The 19,456-nt window shown below is 40.9% G+C and overlaps 1 protein-coding gene across 2 annotated transcripts in view; it reads right to left on the bottom strand.

The window, feature by feature from the left end:
• Nucleotides 1–636: 636 nt before the first annotated feature.
• The window catches only part of LOC148045567 (collagen alpha-2(VI) chain-like), a 65,672-nt gene continuing 46,852 nt past the window's right edge, over nucleotides 637–19,456 (bottom strand). Inside the window, exons 27-28 of one of the 2 annotated variants that reach the window (XM_087716623.1) lie at nucleotides 19,156–19,194; nucleotides 637–1,848 (exon numbers count right to left, since the gene is read on the bottom strand). In XM_087716623.1, the coding sequence (XP_087572749.1) occupies nucleotides 1,241–1,848; nucleotides 19,156–19,194 (647 nt within the window). In that variant the 3' untranslated portion in view covers nucleotides 637–1,240. Of the gene's footprint in view, nucleotides 1,849–9,918; nucleotides 11,784–19,155; nucleotides 19,195–19,456 lie in introns of those variants that run through there. The other variant, XM_087716624.1, reaches the window with a different exon arrangement.

Raw genomic sequence — 19,456 nt, 5'->3', positions numbered from 1 at the left:
AAACTCAATTTTATTGAGGGCCACAGCAAGATTGGGTTTGACTCGGAGGGCTGGGTGGGGGTGGCCATGGTAGGAATAGCCTTGGTGGGTGTGACACGGAGCTGCACCTCTATAGACATGGTTTTATAAACTTATAAAAATAGGGAGGCATACATTTCTGTGATTTTGTTTTTTAAATATGTACTTGACCTAGTTGATCACTTTATGAGAGAGAGAGAAATCAGATCAAAAAACTGACTCCATAGGAAGACTAGAACTATAAATTGGCATAGGCCATGGTAGCAGAATATGCATACCTGAAAGGTAAAATATTTTACTTTTCCTCCCTTTTATAACCTTCTGAGACAGGACGGCTTCCTGGACAACTCTGGAGGCCCTATTTTGGGCCTGGAAGACCCCCTGGAGCACTCTGAAGGCCAAAAGTGGTTGCGGGGGGCAACCCCCACCTACACCCAATTTTTGCTAGCAGACACACTGCAAGCCAGTCCTTTGTTATTTCCAGACTGGCCCCACAGGCCAGATAGAAGAACTCCCTGGGCTGGATTCAGTCTGTGGGCCTTGAGTTTGACACCCCTGCTGTATAGGAACAAAGCTTCTTTTCCTAGATCTTTCTAAGATGAAATAGCTACAGATATCTTTGTGAAGTCCATTTATTACATGCATCATCATACAGGAGGGAACATCCAATGTTGCAACCCTGTAGCAAGTACATGGAAAGAAAGCAAGGACGACTAGGTGTTTACAAACGGAATAGACCAAGTGCAAGATTGAGCACTGATTAAAAAAAAATTCCTGTTATTGTTTCAACTGCAAAGTATCTCCTTGAAAAAAGAGGAAATGTTAGCATCACCATCAAGGCACAATGGAATTACCCGTCTACCAGTAAATAGATGAGTAGGAAATAATGAGAGAGGAGGTAAGATGGATCCTTGGGGCAACTGGAGATGATAGTTCTTTATGCTTTATGTTGAATGCAGAGTTCCTCTATTCAGCACCAAAAGTATTACAATATAAAGATCTTAAACAATGTTTTAAAGCGTGAAAAATGATACTGTGGTCTGTAGCTTCCTATTATTTTGTTTTTAATTAGCACCATAAACATTTGAAATGAGCCTACCAGTTTTGAATATAAAAATAAATTCCCTTGAAAATTTGTGCCTGCTACCTTCTGGCAGCATACTTTAGTTAAAAAAACATGTAACAATATAGAAGTTTAAAAGCTTTGTCATCTACCTCACAATTAACAGATCCACTTAACAAATCTATCAAAGAAGTCAGGCTGGGAGAGACTTAGGTAGTCCTTCTCCCGGAAAATGGCTGACCGGTCTCCTAGACTGATTTTTAGCAGGACATCCATGTCCACATCACTGCCTACGGCCACAGTTGTGGGCATAACATTCTGCTTCTTCATGGAATCAATTGCCTCTTCCAGGTTTTTCTTGCTTGTGATGCCATCTGTAATGAAGACAAAGGACAGCTCCGCATTACGCCGAGCCGCCTTCTGCCTGTTTTGTGTGTTGATGACAAGGTTGTTGACAGCGTATATGATGGCAGACCCAATATTGGAAGAGGAGTCCAAATATTTGATCTCAGCTAAACGATCTGTGATGTGAGTCATATTATATGTCAATGGGAAAACTATGTCATGTTCATCCTCATTTCCATATTGTAGCAGGGCAATGCGCGCATTCATATCGTCACTGTCACTTCTGGCCAGGGTAAGACGCTCAGCCACTGCTTCTATGAAACCATGGGCCCTGCGAAAGTTCTGGCTGCCAATTCTTTCAGAACCATCCAGGAGGAAGACAATGTCAACTGGACGCTGTGTGCACTGGGCAACAGAAAGCTCTATGAGTAGGGAAAGAAAACAAAACAATTAGGACTCTAGAATACATAACTCAAAAAGATGGGGAAAGGATTTCATTCGATTCTGAGATTCTAAGACTTGAGATCAGGTGGGGGAATGCTTACTCTTTTCTCATCTTCTCCCCCCTATAACATAAACCTATTTCTGTAGCACCATAGGGACACTGAGACTTTAAACTCTGAGAATGGCAGAATTTAAAAATCAATTGCTGTGTGGAGTGGAAATCCATGCAACCAAAAAGGAAAGTACAAACTGTTCTAGCTGGGAGAACGCAGATGGACAAACAGAAGTGGGCCAGGACTTCAGAAAGCTAACAGCTTGAATGCTAACAGGTTGCCAAATGTGGCACTTCACAATTCACGCATCTCAGCTAACTGGCAACAGCTGAGCCCCGTTTGACAGCTCTTTATATATATCGGCTGTCAAACAGGTAACCAATCAGGAACGAGGACAGCACCTCCTAGTAAATGGACCAGAGGGAAAACTATAGAACATAGCACTCCTTGACACTTAGAATACACATGCATAATCTTCCAAGTAGCCCGGGCGGCGCCGGACCCACTCTGATCTTCTCAGTGCGTCTCCGGCTGCCATAGTGGGAAGTGCACTCCCCGTGGCTGGTGAATCCGCCAATCTGGTCTCCGTCGACGCTGTGGAAGTCAGCAATGCTGGAATATCACTGGGAAGAACAGGTAAGTTTATGGTTGGTGTTTCTACAGTTCTATTGGACCACTTGGGGGAAAGAGACCGAGACTGTGGACTATGTTCCCCAGTCTCGGCTGGAGTTGACTGCGTATCTGGCAGGCGCTGTTGCTGATCTGCTATGTTGAGGGATATTTGTCTAGCCCTTAACTGATTGATATGGCATTTCCATACTGCAGTCCCCTATCTCTACCAGATAAGAGCACGGTCCTATTATCTGTCTGACTATGCCCGGTAACCATAATGGGTGGCCATAGTAATTCCTGGCATATACTGGTGTGTCCACCATAAACCCCCTGAGCTGACTATGTGAGTCCAAAGGCCTTACAGGGGCATATTCGGGATGAAGCCTATCTAACGTAATCCTAATGTGCCAACCAATTAACAGCTCTGCTGGGCTTTTGTTGGTTGTGGTACACGGAGTGGCATGCTGACACAATAAGTATTTGTCAATGTCCTCCTGCCAGTTGATGGGACCGAACCTCGCTAGCGCCTCTTTTGCCGTTTGGACCGCGTGTGCCACCAAGCCATTAGCAGCAGGATTGAAAGGGGCTACAAATGTGTGGCGTATCCCTAACTGGGCAAAGAAATTGGCCAGTATGGCAGCAGTAAACTGTGGCCCATTGTCAGATACGACCAGATCTGGTAACCCATGGGTAGCAAGTACCCAACTTAACACTCGGATTATCGCTGGGGCTGTGGTTGCAGACATTAAACACACTTCTACCCATTTTGAAAATGCATCAACAATTACAAGAAAAGTCTGGCCCTTAAAAGGGCCCGCTAAATCCATATGTACCCTGGACCACAGAGCCCTCAGTTGTTCCCAATTCTGGACCAGGGCCCTGGGACAAGCTGACTGGGATTCCTGGCACTGGGTGCAGCCAGAAACCCACCACATAGTGTCTTGGTCCACGCCCGGCCACCAGGCATAGCTCCAGTGACTTCATCTGGACTATGTCCGGGTGACCCTCATAAAGCGTGTTAAGTACAGAGTCTTGAAGGGAGGCCGGAATGACCACTCTGCTCCCCCACAGGAGGCAACCTTGCTGGGAAGACAGTTCATGTTGTTGGGTAGCAAATGGCCACAATTCGGCGCTGAGTTGGCCTGATAGCCAACCCCTTTCGGTCCACTCCAGAACCTTAGAGAGTAACTTGTCACGGCCCGTGTGCTTAGCCACATCAGCTGCGGTGATCGGCAGCTGCATGTCATCAATCAGCAAAACCGTGGAGGCTGGCACGGGTCTTCCACTGCAATCGGTAACGGGCATTTGCTCAACGCATCCTTGTGGCTAATGTGCTTTCCCGGCCTGTAATGCAAGGTATAGTTATATGCTGCCAGGAACACAGTCCATCTGGAGAACCGGGGAGACAGAATTTGAGGCATCTGTCGGTCTCCCACGATGATGCCCAACAGCAGTTTGTGGTCAGTCACTAAGTGGAAATGACGGCCACAAATATAGGAGTGAAAATGTTTCACCCCTGCCACTATAGCCAATGCTTCTCGATTGAGTTGGCTATAGTTCCTTTCTGGCGAAGACAGGGTGCGAGAGAAAAACGCAACCGGAGCCTCAAGTCCTGATGGCAAACAGTGACTTAGGACTGCGCCGACCCATCACATGCCAACACTAAAGGGAGAGACTCATCGCATTGCAGGAGAACACTTTTGGACATGAGGAACTTCTTAGTTTTAAAAGTCGCGGCTTCTTTCGCCCCCCCCCCCCCCCCCGCCGCCCACTTCGCTGATCTATCTAGCAATTGGTGGAGGGGTTCCATCAATGAAGCCTTGTGCGGTAGGAAAATGTTATAAAAGTTCAAAAGTCCTAGGAAAGCTTGTAATTCAGCTTTGGTGGTTGGCGTCGGGGCTTGATGAATAGCTTGTACCTTGTCAGGCAGGGCTAGGATGAATTCCTCTTGCATCAATCAAAAATCCCAGAAATTCGACCTGTGGCACTGCGATCTGGCACTTGGTTGTTTTAAGCTTCAATCCCATGTCTCGGAACCGGTGAAGGATGGTAAGGAGGTGGGCCAGTAGATCGGGTAGGGAACGTGCCGAAACCAGGATGTCGTCAAAATAAGGGACGACGCCCGGTATTCCCTGCAATCGCCTTTCCATTAAATTTTGGAAAAATCAAGTTGCACTTGAACGCGCCCCTATGCGTGACAATAGTCTGGGCTTCAGCAGTTGCCTCATCCATAGGCAACTGCTGATATGCCTGAGCTAGGTCTAATTTAGTGAAGATTGTCCCCTGCTGCCCCAGAGAGTGTAGCAGGTGCTGCACCACGGGCACCAGATATGTGCTCTGCTGCAAGGCCCTATTCAAAGTGCATTTAAAATCAGCGCATATGCGCACAGACCCATTACTTTTAATTAGGGTCACAATAGGTGTTTCCCAATGGGCATGATCAATGGTTTCTAATACCCCTTGGGCCAGTAATTTATCAATCTCCGCATCTACTTTAGGCTTTAACGCGAAAGGCACCCTGTGCGGCTTAAGCCGCCACGACGGGATCTGCGGATCTAAGTTGAAAGAAATTGGTGTACCTTTATACCTTTCCAACCCTTCCCCGAAAACTTCGGGGAATTCCTTAATCAGCATGTCTAAATATGGGGTACACTGTATCTGGTCAATTCCCATTATTCTCAACCCCAGGGCCTCGAACCATTCCAGCCCTAACAGATTGGACCTTTCACTACAATTAGCGGTAACTTTTTGCAAAATTGCTTAAACTGTACCTTACAAAAATATTTTCCTAAAACCGGAATGGAATTTCCTTGGAAATCCCTTAGGTTTAATAGGCATGGTTTCAATCTTGACTGAAGTAAACTAGGCACGAGCCTTTTAGCAAGAGATTATGGAGACAGCTGATCCTGTGTCTACCTCCATGGGGCAGGACCACCCTTCTAATTTGATCGTGATAAAAATCTTTCCCCTCAGGCTATGGGTAATTTGGCCAACTTCAGTCTCTTCCCTGTCCTCATGGACAGCGAAACAGGGCTCCCTTTTCCTAAATGTCGGACCCCTGCCGAGTTTGGATGGCTTCTTATAATACTGACTACTGCAGAGTGTGTTGCCCTCTAACGCGCTAGCGCAAGGTGCAGCCACCCTGCAGGCCTTGGCTAAATGGCCCCACTTCCCACAACGGAGGCAGACTGTATTTTTAAAACGGCACTCCACTCTATTGTGTCTACCTCCACACCCAGGGCAATTACTGGGGGTAATAGGGGGCTTACCCTGCTGACCTCTGGCCTGCTCTGCCTTCAACCGGTGGACTTTATCCTCCTTGGTAGCCAACTCATCATTGGTGATATTTTCAAGTGGTTTTCCTGTGGTTTGAGGTTTGGAAAATCTTTGAATTTCCTCCGTTGAGCTCGTTGACAGTTCCATCGCTCTGGCCTCATCTACAGCCGTCTGTAAATCTAATTCAGGCTTGGCCAGGAGGCGGCGCTGTATGTGGAGGTCTCTAATATCCCTGACAATCTGGTCCATAAGGACATCATCTAAATCCCTGAAGTTACAATGTAGAGCAGTGGACTGTAATGCAGCCACATACTCGTTAATTGTCTCTCCCTCACGCTGGCTCCTTCTGTAAAAAGCATGCTGGCGCGCCGTGTAGGAAGGTGTTGGGGTGTAATGATTCCTTAGTTTCACCATTAACACATCCCATGACACAGTGTGAATGGACTGCGGAGCCACTAGCGTATCCGCAATATTAAACATCTCCATGCCACACAAATTAAGGAAACACGACTTTTTTCGCTGTTCTGATAGATCGGTATAATCGTTGGCTTCTAAAAAGCATTTAAATTGGGAAATATATGAGTCCCAAATTTCTGTGGCCCCGTTAAAAATGGCTAATGTATTCATTGAATAGCAATAGCAGTAGACTTATATACCGCTTCATAGGCCTTTCAGGCCTCTCTAAGCGGTTTACAGAGAGTCAGCATATTGCCCCCAACAGTCTGGGTCCTCATTTTACCCACCTCGGAAGGATGGAAGGCTGAGTCAACCCTGAGCCGGTGAGATTTGAACCGCTGACCTGCTGATCTAGCAGTAGCCTGCAGTGCTGCTTTTAACCACTGCGCCACCTTGGCTCTAATTGATTGAAGCCATTCTGAGGTAATGTTTTCTCGCTTCGTCAACTAATCAGAGGCAGTCTTCGTAGTGAATGAGACACGCTCGACCTCTCCTCGAGTGATTCCCCTGAGGGAATTCAGCTCTTGTGACTCAGCTCGTAGATTAGTGACTTTTATCAGCTCTGCCTGGGCTCCGCCTCAGCATCCCATCCTCGTCGCCAATGTTCTAGCTGGGAGAACGTGGGTGGACAAACGGAGGCGAGCCAGGACTTCAGAAAGCTAACAGCTTTAATGCTAACAGGTTGCCAAACGCGGCACTTCACAATTCACGCATCTCAGCTAACTGGCAACAGCTGAGCCCTGTTTGACAGCTCTTTATATATACCAGCTGTCAAACAGGTAACCAATCAGGAATGAGGACAGTGCCCCGTAGTCAACGGACGAGAGGGAAAATTATAGAACATAGCACGAAGAAGTTGTATATTTAAAAAATTGAATGTCTTTGCTGGGCCATATGCCCTTAGCCCCTTAGTAGTTAGGGTTTTAACTGAAGAACATTTTGACCAGTATATTTGTTCGAAAAGTTGGTATTATTATGGCATGGAATATATAAAACAATCCAAGTGGTAAAAATGGTTAATTTTGATTAATTTTGTGGTGTGCTGCATTTATTTTTAAAAGCATTTAAAATAGAGGAGGCAGGAAGACAGATGTAAATACCATTCAGCCATTAGCTTCTTCACCAAAAACTCTGAACTCCCCTGGGTTTAAAGAGTAAAACATAGGAAAGGGGCATTGTTTATGAGGGTGGTGACTATATTATCCAAATTCTTTAGTACAAAGAATTTGAGGAACTTTGCAAGTTTCTCAAATTCTCAAATAAGAAAGGGGTGTATTGGGAAAGCACTACAGATAGGCCTTGTTTGCTGGCTGTTTGCAGTTACAATGGTAATGAAAAAGTAATCTTGAGACCAAGTCTCACATTTATGATCATAAATATGGTGGTACAGATCCGTAAAGCAGAGGAAAACTGAAGGAAGATCATAAGCATAGTCAGAGTTTCACTTAGTGACTACTTCAGTTAATGTGTTGCTGGTCCCAATTGTGGTTGCTAAACAAGAATTATATTTACTTGGAATAATGCCTAAACCTAGCTAGATTTTTGTTTGAAAACATTTATTAAAGTTACAATAAATAATACTCTATTAGCCAAGATTTGCACTTTTTATTAAGATTTCATCTCTTTTGCTTTCACATATGAAAGCACATTGCACATATTGCTATTGGCATGATTAGCAAAAATGACAATAACAAAAACAGAAAACATATTATAAACCATTTTATGGAGAATAAAACTTACTGGCTAAATAAATTAGTTACAAACTTTTACCCAAAATAAAGCATTTTTGTACACTAATGTCTCCTTGGGAAGAGCACTGTAAAAAGTCCCTAAATATTTCATTTGTTTTCTGTTACATCACAACTAAAACAGATTTACACAGGGGATAAGGAGATTTCTTGAGGTTCCTTACCGCTGGCCATGAATTGCCAAAAATTGTTTCAAATTATTTCTAAGGTCATGTAAGAGTGTGATTGAAGCCTATGTTAGTGGAAGTAAACAGAATAAAACCAATGCAAAACTCTACACACAATATGACGGTGATCAGGCAAGTTCCTGAGCATGAAAACTAGTTTCTGAGTGGAATTTTCTTCAGATTGAGCCAATTTATAAGGAGGGTATCAACATTTAACCAATTGATGTAAACGATGGACAAACATTTACAAATTAATTAGATTATGTACTTCTCCCATTTTTTCCAATTATTACTATTTCTATGAATGCCAGGAAACATTATCAGGCATAGTCTGTACCAGCAAATTTATGCCAAAAGAGAGGTTCTATTATTTTTGTGTATTTTGTTGTTCAACTGCCTGTGCCAAGTCTTTCTTTAAAGTCACTTTTGGTTTCCTTACCCATTACTCCGTGGCATTATTACACATGTTGATTTGTAGCCTTTTTTGTTTTGGCCTGCTGGCTGAGTCAGATGTTATTTGAAAAATGCAGGTCCAGGGGTAAAAGGGAAAGCCTGTAACACATCTATCTCTAGGCTTTCCTCCAAAAAAAGTGTGAATTCATATTCTTTTCCTTGTATGTTTTGGTCCACTCAGACAGATTTCTTAAAAGTTGCCACCTGTATTTTTAAGACTAGCAAGCAATAAGAAATGCTATTAGCATAACATAAAATGTTAAAAGAAGAAGGATAACTGGGAGACAATAAGAAATTGAACAAATAAAAAACAGAGAAAGATTGAATTAATATAGATTTCTTTTTAGCTTCACCATCCTACGGTTCATGCCTTGAAACTAGAATCCAATCAATTCCAATTATCTTCGCTATGGTCTTTGACAACTCCACACTATAAATAAGGTCATTATATTAGTACATGTTCTGGTGGACCACCACTTAATTACGAGCCAGAGTGTACAATTAAATAATAAAATAGCTTGTCTCTTGGGATTGTGAATGCTCTATCACTGGAGGTTTTCAAGAATAGACTGGACAACTGTTTAACTGCTTTTGTGTAAGGTTCCTGCCTTCAGCAGGATGTTGGACTAGAAGACCTTCGAGGTCCTTTCCAGCCCTATGATTCTATGTACCTTACACAATTGTTGAAGGCTGTGAGAGTTTTCTGAGTATATGCCATATGGGAACGGTCTTCTGAAGTGAGAAAGAAAACTCCAGAGCCTGAGGTTTAACGTAATATCTCTCAGTCTGAGTTAATCTACAATATATGGCAGGTGTCAGCAGCCATATAGACTGCCTCCAGCATATTATTGGAGGCCCTATATTTCTGGAATTTCTCAGAAAGGCAGTGAATCTTCAGTAGCTTCAGGTTTGGTGTGAAACTGCTTGGTATCTAATATAATTTTTTTAAAAAATTGGGTCCCTAGCCTTACTTATTCTTAGCACAATTTTTTAACATGCTTAGAATAACTGCAGATAGTGACGTATGACCAGAATTAAGGTCATAAGTCATGGCGGTTGTTAAGCGAGGCTGTTGATCCTGATCTTCCCTTGCAGTCATTAAGTAACCACATGGATCATTGCCTGGAGCATGGGGTGCACTGCAGCACCTCCCAGCTTACACATTGCCTGCCCAAGTTCTTTCAGGGATTCTTTCACCGCAAGGGAGCCTTTGCATTGTTTCCATTCCTGCTGGGTCACACACACTTTTGGGCCTCTTCCCCTCCATCATGGCTCACTCCACTTATTTTTTCCAAAAATTACCTTTGGGAAAGAGAAGCACCTGATCTGCTACATGCCCTTCCTATATAGAATTGCATGGTGCTGTCCAGAAGCAGGTGCCATTTCGGTTGTCACTGCAATTATTGGGTCATTTGTGGATGCTCCCAAAATGATATCTGCTTCTGAGGACCATCTGGATAAGAGGAAGGCCCAAGAGACCCAAAGGTTGCTTGACACAATTCAGCAAATAATGGAAACCATTCTATGGGATTACCTACTAAATTATCTACCAAAGCTCTTGGATGTAAAAGAAAGAGTCAGACAGATAGGCATTTACAGGTAATTAGTTGGCAGAAGAATGGACACAAGATATTCACCAATTCTTAAAAAGCAGTTAGGGTTAGACATATGATGGTCATGTCATGGTTTCAGAAAGAGACAAACATTGAACACTTAGAAACATTCCATATAGCAATTTAATTGTAAACATTGTGTTCTAAATACTATTTGGGAAGTCAAAGAGCAAAATGTTGTCACTCTTCTTAATCTGGATTTTTCAAAGTAAGGATGTTGAATGTTTTCTGGAGGGGAGCCCCCATTGGTCTGGATTCCAAATATAGCAAGCATTTCATATACCATATTAATTAAAATATAGGTTGCCCTTGCTTGACTTTGGTAATTGGGACTGTTTTACATTTACAACCACATCATTTAGTGATGGTAATTGGGACTGGCAATTCCATTATTAAGTAATGTGGTTGTTAAGCATGACATCACATGTCTGTGCCAACATCTGATGGCAGTTGCAACTGTCCCAATTGCTGTTGAGCCAAATCCTGCACAGTTGCTTGATTTTCACTTGATTGTCATTTGCAATCTCCTGTCAGCTTTCCCATTGACTTTGCTTGTTGGAAACTGACAGTGAAGGTCACAAATGGAGAACTCATGGCTATGGGATGTTGTGACATCATAATTGTGAACCAGTTACCAAGTACCTGAATCACAATCATGTGGCTGTGGGAAACACTGTAATGGTCGTAACTATAAGAATCTGTTGTAAATCCCCTTTGTGGTCATTCAATGAGGACAACCTCTAAAAATTAATTTCTTTACTCTCTGGCCATCTCTTTAATGCTTCCCCTGTTTCTTACCAGTTGATAACAATCTCTTGGGATTGACAAGAAGATTTTTGCAGGTGTGTGTGTGTGTGTGTGTGTGTGTGTGTGTGTGTGTACACCATGATCTTAAGAGTCTCTGCTTTAGCAAATATGCCAATCTTTCAGCCCAGACAGGTTTTAAGGTAAGGAATTAAAGGATTACACTCTCCTGCCTTCTGTGTGTTTTTTTCCTGGAGATGCAGTGGCTGGAAACATTTTTTGGCCAGGGGCAGGGCCAGGGCACTGGTTATTTAAGTAAAGCTGCATGTAAGCCTTAGCCACACCACAGCAGACATTTGAGAACATTCCTATTCTAAAAGCTTCTTTGTTATAATCTGGAATTAATAAAAAGTAAAGGAGAAATCCTTCAGCTAAAAGGGCAGTCCTTTTAAATATCTTTGAGTTCTGTAGGCCAAACCATAAATTTATTTTTGTCTTAGAGGCAAAATAATCATTTCAGCAAAGTCCTATTACAGTCTCTGGATCCCCCACAATTTCTCTGTGCACCATTTTAAAAGTATCAATGAACAAGTCCATCCACTCCTGCCGCTCATGTCCAGTGGCAAACTTGGCTTTTTCGGCGGTATAGGCCAAGGTGGCCACCAGTTGGGTATACATGCTGGGGTCCTGGATCTCCCTCGTGGAGTTCAGGAACTGGGCGATCATAGGTTTGGTGCTGGGCAAAGTTATCTCGACCTCCACAGGGCGGAAAGTAACTGCGTACCTCCCATCTGCAAGTGAGTGTCAAAAGAATATTTTCAGGGCTATGCTGTGATTTCAGATCCTGCTGGTTTTATATACTGATAATGGCGCTGAATTGCTGGCCAGTGAATTTGGTAGTGAATATGGTAGAGCCTAGACAATACCTTCCCCAGAGCCCCGTATGCTATAGTTTGTCAGGGCCATAAAAAGTCCTTTTATATCTTCCAAGGCATTTTAAAATAACCTTAGTGCTTTTAAAACTTCATATTGTTTATTCTGCTGCTAGTTTTAATCTGATCTTATGTGCTGCAGTTATGATTTCTTTGAGATAATGCAATTATTGGGACATTTAAAAGTTAACAAGCAAAAATAAACATTTTAAAGCAGCCAAAATTTCTACTACTATTTAAACATGAGCACTACATATAGATATTTAGCCAGAAATCCAAATAGCAGTAATGTTAGTCTGTTAAGCACAGACAATGAAGGATGTTCCTTAAATATTATCAAAAGAGTGGTGGAATTTTGTGGACCACAGTAAATGGACTCTAGCCCACCAGCACCCATGTCACAGGTAGGCAACAAGGTGCCTATTGGTGCCAGGCTGCCTATAAGACCCTTTAAGAGACCAGCAGACCCTGAATTTATAGTAAGTTTCAGAAAGTTCAGGTTCAATTCAGCTTGATTTGATTTTTATCATGAATATGTTAATATTGATTTGTTGTTACGTGTCTTTTTAGTTATTGTATATTACAGAGTGTAAATGTTTATGACAGGCATTAATATGATGAGTAAACAAGGCTGAAAATGTGGTTATTTGATCAGTCTAATGTATTTGTCTCCTGCCCAGGCTGCTTTCTACTGAACCCATACTTGATTTTGCTCTACAGTGCTGAATCCCTTGATCCAGATGCGGAGCACCTTATGCTTCTCAATTGATGCCCCATCAGTCTTTTCTATTCATTACAAAGAGATGAGGAACTATCCTGCCATTTGGTTAGGACCAGAACGATGGCGACAGCATAAGAGGGAAGCGAACGGACAGAGAAGCAGTTAAAATTGGATCTTGTTACTATTGCTGACAACCCAAAGAGGAGAGCAACGCGAAACTAGCAGAGAGGGTGAGCTGGAAAGAAGAAGGCGCCGGGAGGGAGGCTATTTTTGCAGTTCAATTTTGCCAAAAAGAAATGGAGCAGAGATGCTGAGATGCTGAGTTGGAAGGGACAGCCGGAATAAGCTAAAGGAATTAACCACAGTGAGAACGAAAACCCGACATGGACAACAGGAGTGGAAAATAATATTTGCGGAAAAGATTTGAAAAGTTCAAAGAAGAGATTGTTTAACAGTCAGGTTGGTATACTGAGTTCCTTTTCCCCCCACTCACTCTTCCTTCTGCTGCTTTGTTGAACTTATTAAGTACTTGATATTTATTTGCCTCGGAGCTTGGAACAGTGCCAGAGATGATAGATAGAGGACTGTCTTGGAAAGAGAACTTTGCTTCATGGATACTAACAGTGACACTGGGGAGAGGGTGACACCTAGTGGACTGTAAATCCGAACCGTGAAGTCTGATGCAAGAAAACCATTGGTGACATAAGCTGATACATATATATATATACATAGAGAGACTAATTACTAGAATTAAATACTCGTATAAGTGATAAAATTGAGAGACATTTATTGGTATAATAGTGCGATATATAAATCTATGATATATATTAATTAAAGACCAAAAATCAAATAATCAAAAGGATAGTATACTACATAGGAATGTTTAGGTATTGAAATGTGATATTAAGGAAAGTTAATTATTGTTGAATATTGAAATATACAACTATTTATATCATTGATATTACTGATAAAGTAAAGGTAAAATCTATATGCAATTGTGGGCAAGGATAAATAGGGGGATAAAAATGGCAACTTCAGTAAAATTAGTGAAAAAAACTACACCCAATGTGATCTCAGCAACACCCCCTCTCCTCAAATCAAAGCAAATAACAATTGAGAGTGCGTTGGGGTTGGAGAAAGGTGAAAAGATGGCAGAAACAGCAGGACCAGCTCCAACGATGCAGAGTATGCAATCAATGCTCCAGATGATATAAGAGACATTGGCGAAAAGCCAAGAAGTGACAACTACTAATCATGAAGAAATAAAGAGGAATCATGAAGAAATGAAAAATGAAATGGGAGAATTGAAAGGAACTATCAAGAATGTAGATGATAAAATTGAAAAGATACAGAATGCCTTCGCAATCAATGAACAGAAAATCCAGTATATGGAAGAAAAAATAGAACAACCAGACCATAAGATGGGAAAAATGGAATTGGAATATAAACAACGTAATAAAGAATTAGAACTATCAATAATCCGACTTGAAAATGAAAGAGCTGCATTCTACCTAAGATTCCAAAACATACTGGAAGAGAAGGAGGAAGACCTGAAAGGAAAAGTGATTAAAATCCTCACTGAATCTCTTTAAAAAAAAGAACAAGAGTTGAGAGGAGACATTGATGAAGCTTATAGGGTGCATACTAATTATGCCAGAAGACATAGACTCCCGAGAGAAGTGCATGTAAGATTTGCTAAAAAAACAACAAGAGATGAAGTGTACAAAAAAACCAGAGAAGAGACGATTACACTACAGGGAAAAGAGTTGATCACGCTCAAACAGATTCCATGAAGAATTCGGGAACAACGTAGGCAGTACCAATTTTTAACAAACCAGATAAATAAAAACAGAATAATGTACAGATGATTGGTACCAGAAGGAGTTCTAGTATCTTGGCAAGGAAAAAGATATAAGATAGAGAATATAGAAGATGCACAGAAATTCTATGAAGAATACTGCAAGAGGGAAATAGAACAAGGAAGCAAAGAGGAAATAGAAAGTAGAGGTCAAGAGGAAGAAACATCAGAACATAACAAAAGAAACAGGAGAGAAGAACAGAGGCAAGAAAGAGAGAGAGCAGAGAAGGAACGCGCGAGAGGGAAAAGTCAGATACAAACTAGAAGTAAAAAAAACAACCCCAGTTAAAGATGGATCAAGAAATAACAATTATCTCAATAAACTTGAATGGACTGAATGCACAAAAAAAAAAAAAAGAGCCTAGATGTTTAATAAAATAAGAACGTTAAGAATGGTGAAATCAATTCAGGATGATAGCTGGCATATAGATTGCAGAACGAAAGAGAAAAAAGGAAATGATATGAAACTATATGGGTTTGTGGAAATATCATCCCCAAGAAAACATAAATTGAGATTTGAAAGAGACGCCTATAACAATAGAAAAAGAAAGGGAGGGAAGAAGGAAGAAGAGGAGAGGAGGAAGGAAGTAGAGAAGGGAGGGAAGAAGGAAGGGAAAGGAGAGGAGGGTGGAAGGGAGAGAAGGAGAGATAGTAGGAAAGGAAGAGTAAGAGTGGAGGAGAAGTAAGGGAAGAAGAAAGAGATAAGGAGAGGTGGGTGGAAGGGAGAGAAAGAGAAGGAGAGAGGGTAGGAAGGGAAAGAGAAATGGAATAACAATAGTATAAGAATGGCAAAGAAAAAGAATAACCATGTGAATGTATACCTCTAATTGTATGTAGGAGAATAAATGATAGTAAGAATATATAGCACAATATAGGTAAACAATATTTGGTTATAAATAGCTAAGTATAAATAAATATAGAATTGTACATAAAAATGGATAACGAATAAGGAGATCATGAATGCAAGTTAGATACGTATAGAAGGGAAAATACTAACTGCAAAGAAGCTGATACGGAACTGCTGTATGATATATGATGGAACTTATTGTTCCTATGTTGTCTTAAGTCATGTGTTTGTTTTCATTGATGTGTTTATGTGTTTAAAATAAAAATTTATAAAAAATAAAAAAAGAGATGGAGATCCAGTACTTTAGGACTAAGCTTACTACAATATGTACAAGTTCTACCATTCCTTTAAATGAAGACATGAAGGAAATTTGTGTTCTCTTACGGTCTTTGAAACAATTACTCTTGAACAAAGGAAAATAGCAAAGGAGCAATATTAATGATTTATGGTGTATTATTAAAGGTTTCTGGAATACAAACTCCAACTTTCAATATTTAGGGAAATGGGAGCTAACAAAACGTACAGCAAAGTCAATAAAAGGTGGAACATTTTCAGAGGCAGCAATGCTAAGATTGGTCTCTGGAAAGATTAGGACAAATTCACTGGAATTCAGACAATAATGATATCATATCCCATTTTAAAGCAATAATTATAAGGACAGTAATCAGGCATTGTTGAAGAGATAATGCAAAACTGGAACAATATCAGGTTGCATTGCCTGAGAATCCAATAACTTTGAAAATGTATTTTGAGCAGATACGTAAGGTCTATACCATCTAACAAGACCAGGATTTGGAGGAGAATGTGAAAACAAAGTCATGGTCAGATTTATACGAAAAATACCCAGAATGGAAGTACAGTAAGAGACTTGCATCCCAGCTTTAAACTGGGACTATCAAAATTGATTTGATTGAGGGCTGCATCAGGGTTGTATTTCACTTCAGGGGGCTGGGTTGGCATGGCTGGGGTAGGGTGGCCAGAGCGGGCATGGCCACTCAACATCACTTGTCAGGGGCACCTGTGATGGCCCGGGCGGAGCTGGGGGGATCAATTGTCTTCAGCTAGGAAAGCGAGACCAGGGAGATTGCCAAGCCCTTGTCCTCCAGAGGAGTCTTTCAGGCCATATGGAGAACCCCCGGAAGAGGATGCAGGCTGTCCAGAGCCTTAGGCAGCAGAGGGCAACACCCAGCCTGGCCCTCAAACTCCGAGGACACCAGGACCCCACAGCCCAGCCCCACTTCCCTGAGGGGATGCCTGCCTGCATTTACCTCCTGCTGCTGCTGCTCTTCTCTCTCTCCTTGGTCAGGTTGTTCATGGTGTGTGCAGGAGGGCAAAGTGTGTGGGTCAGAGGGAGGCCAACTTCCTCTTCATACAAGGAGACTAGGCTTTGTAACCAAAGCATCCTTGGTGATAGGGTAGGAGACCACCAGGAGAGAAGGAGACAAAAGGATGGCAAAAGGGCAGCAGGGCTGCTGGTGGCCAAGTGCTAAGGCAGGACCTTCCTTCCTTTCTTCCTCCCTTCTTTTTCCTTCCCTCTTTCTTCTCCTTCCTTCTTGCCTCCCTCCCTTCCTTCCGAATGCAGCCCCTCAAGCTCTGGTTTTTCTGGCAGAGGGCTGCAGGAGGCCACCACGGTCCAAAATGGAGCCTGGGAGGCCATGCGCGCCCCGCCCCCCAAGCTCCATTTTCTCTGGCAGAAGTACTTCTCTATTTCCAGGGTGGTCCTGTGGGCCAGATCTAAGCATTTCATGGGCCAGATCCAGCCCACGGGCTTTGAGTTTGACATCCCTGTCATAGAACATAAACTGCAGGATAGTAAGCAGAATAACTCTTTTAAATTGATTTTGGAAAAAATCACTGCTAAACACTGGAAAGCAATTCAAAGACATTTGTTCTAAACAGTGATATTCAAGTTGTCAGTGAAATTGGATTATCATTTTGAAGGGAAGATTTAAGAGTGATGTACAACCTTACATCACTTCAGTATTAATATCTTTTTATTTAATTATTTGAAGTCTTGATTATTTTTATTCTAATTTGTTGATAGCTGTGTAATTTATATATATATATATATATATATATATATATATATATATATATATATATATATATATATATATATATATATATATATATATATATATATATATATATATATATATATATATATATATATATATATATGAATGAAACTATTTTACCAAACTTAAAAAAGAACCAAATCACATACATTTGAGGGAAGCTGTGCAATTTCTAAATCAACACTTGGAGGTTTCTTCCTTATTAATGTTGTTGAGAAAGAGAGACAGAGGAAGAATGACATTGAAATACAGACTCCTGTGCTGTTACCCAGCAGTGGAAAGGTGAACTCAATCAAGGTATCCTGCTGAGTGGATCTCACAGGGCATTAATTAATTAGGAGGCAATTTTTCGAGGAATGGAAGGATGGATGGATGGTCAGATGGATGGATGTAGCAAGTTAAAACTGAATTCACATTAGAAATGCTTCAAATAAAGAGATCAATCAAAACTTTTCATACATATGGTAGCATTCTCTCTAACACACACAATTTACAAATTGGGAGCCCTTATGATTTAGGAAAGATAAATGGCAACATTTTACCAATATAGATTAGTGTGTCACCTATCTGGAAAGAATAGATTTAAGTCACCCATGCACTAGTGATATCCAAGTCAGAATCTGTAGCTTTTGCATGAAGGCATCATAGAGATATTGCTGGGAATTAGAAAGTTACTCATATGATACATACATTGCCAAGTTGCAATGGTTAACAATGTATCTCTGAATATAAATTAGAATGCATTTTTCACTTAGAAGTAATGAATGCTTCAGTTGAATTGATAGCCTCAGCATTACAGCTGCATCACTTTACTACCTGCAGTGGAGATACTTCTGTTTCTGACAGCAGTCAGAATGGTGAGTTGTGGGAGAAAGAGCCTTTTTTGCACATTTCTACAACGTAATACCAATTGAAGTTATTAAGCCCCATCATTATCCTTATCCCTTAGGAGCTGCATTTTATGGAACAGCAAGTATTAAGTTGAAATGAAATTTTATTATTAATTACTTTTACTGATTGTAATATTTAATGTTTCTATATTTTACTTTATAAGCCATTTTGGACTTTCTATCTTGGAAGATGACATGTTTATGTAAACTAATGTAGCTAATCACGTAGTAAGACAAAAGAAGATGGCATATTTCATGTACCAACAAGGGAGAAATGAAGAACCTAATGTAAAAGTTATTGAGGAAATTCCTGAAATATCAGAAATTTGTCCTCAACTTTAGAGCCCAGAGTTACTTTATATGCATTGATCAAGAGTTCAGTTTCTGCATTAGGGTTACTGATTAGAATTGTCAGCATCAGGATTTAACCAGTTTTAAATGTGTCAAAACATAAACCAGCATTTGATCACTGATGATTAATGGCAAGTGCACTTCCCCAAGTGCTTCTATCAAGACCTTTGCTTTCTTATGGTTAGTCTCTGCGCCAAGATTAGGTTGCTATTCTCAAAGGGGGCCTGTCAGAAGAGGTTTTTATGCTTTGAAAAACTACTGTTTGAGAAAACGGGATATTTACAACACATCCGTAAAGCAGAATAGCTATAATACAAGAATGTACCTACCTGCAGAATTAAACATTAAGAAGGAATAACATTTAGAAATGATGTAAAATATGAGTTAGAACACCTATTCTTTGTTTAGCTCAGAATTATTTTACATACTACAGTTAAATTGGAATAGAAGGGGAAAGAGGATCATAGTTCAAATAATTTTTTTTACCTGTTTGGCAGGGCAGTTCAGGGCAGACAATCTGAGGATCTGAAAAAAGAGTAAAAAAATATTTGATGGACATCATTCAGATCACATTTAGCTTACAACTACAGCAGTATGCTATGTATACATATCAACAATTAGGCAGGATATTGAAAATATTAAGTTTTAAACTAGTGCAACAAAGAGAAGCTAATTAATCCTTTTTTCTTGGGCCATTTATGGTTCAAAATGATCTTCCATGGAGGGATAATGACATGTCACCCTAGGAACTTTTCCCCCTTTGGCATGAAAGTGAAGCAAAGGGATT

Source organism: Thamnophis sirtalis, unplaced genomic scaffold (assembly GCF_051295495.1).
Source record: "Thamnophis sirtalis isolate CommonGarterSnake01/CBP01778 unplaced genomic scaffold, rThaSir2_p1.2 scaffold_5, whole genome shotgun sequence".
NCBI lineage: Eukaryota > Metazoa > Chordata > Lepidosauria > Squamata > Natricidae > Thamnophis > Thamnophis sirtalis.
Note: the sequence above shows the minus strand (reverse complement) of the source record. Positions and strands in the feature narration are given on the sequence as shown.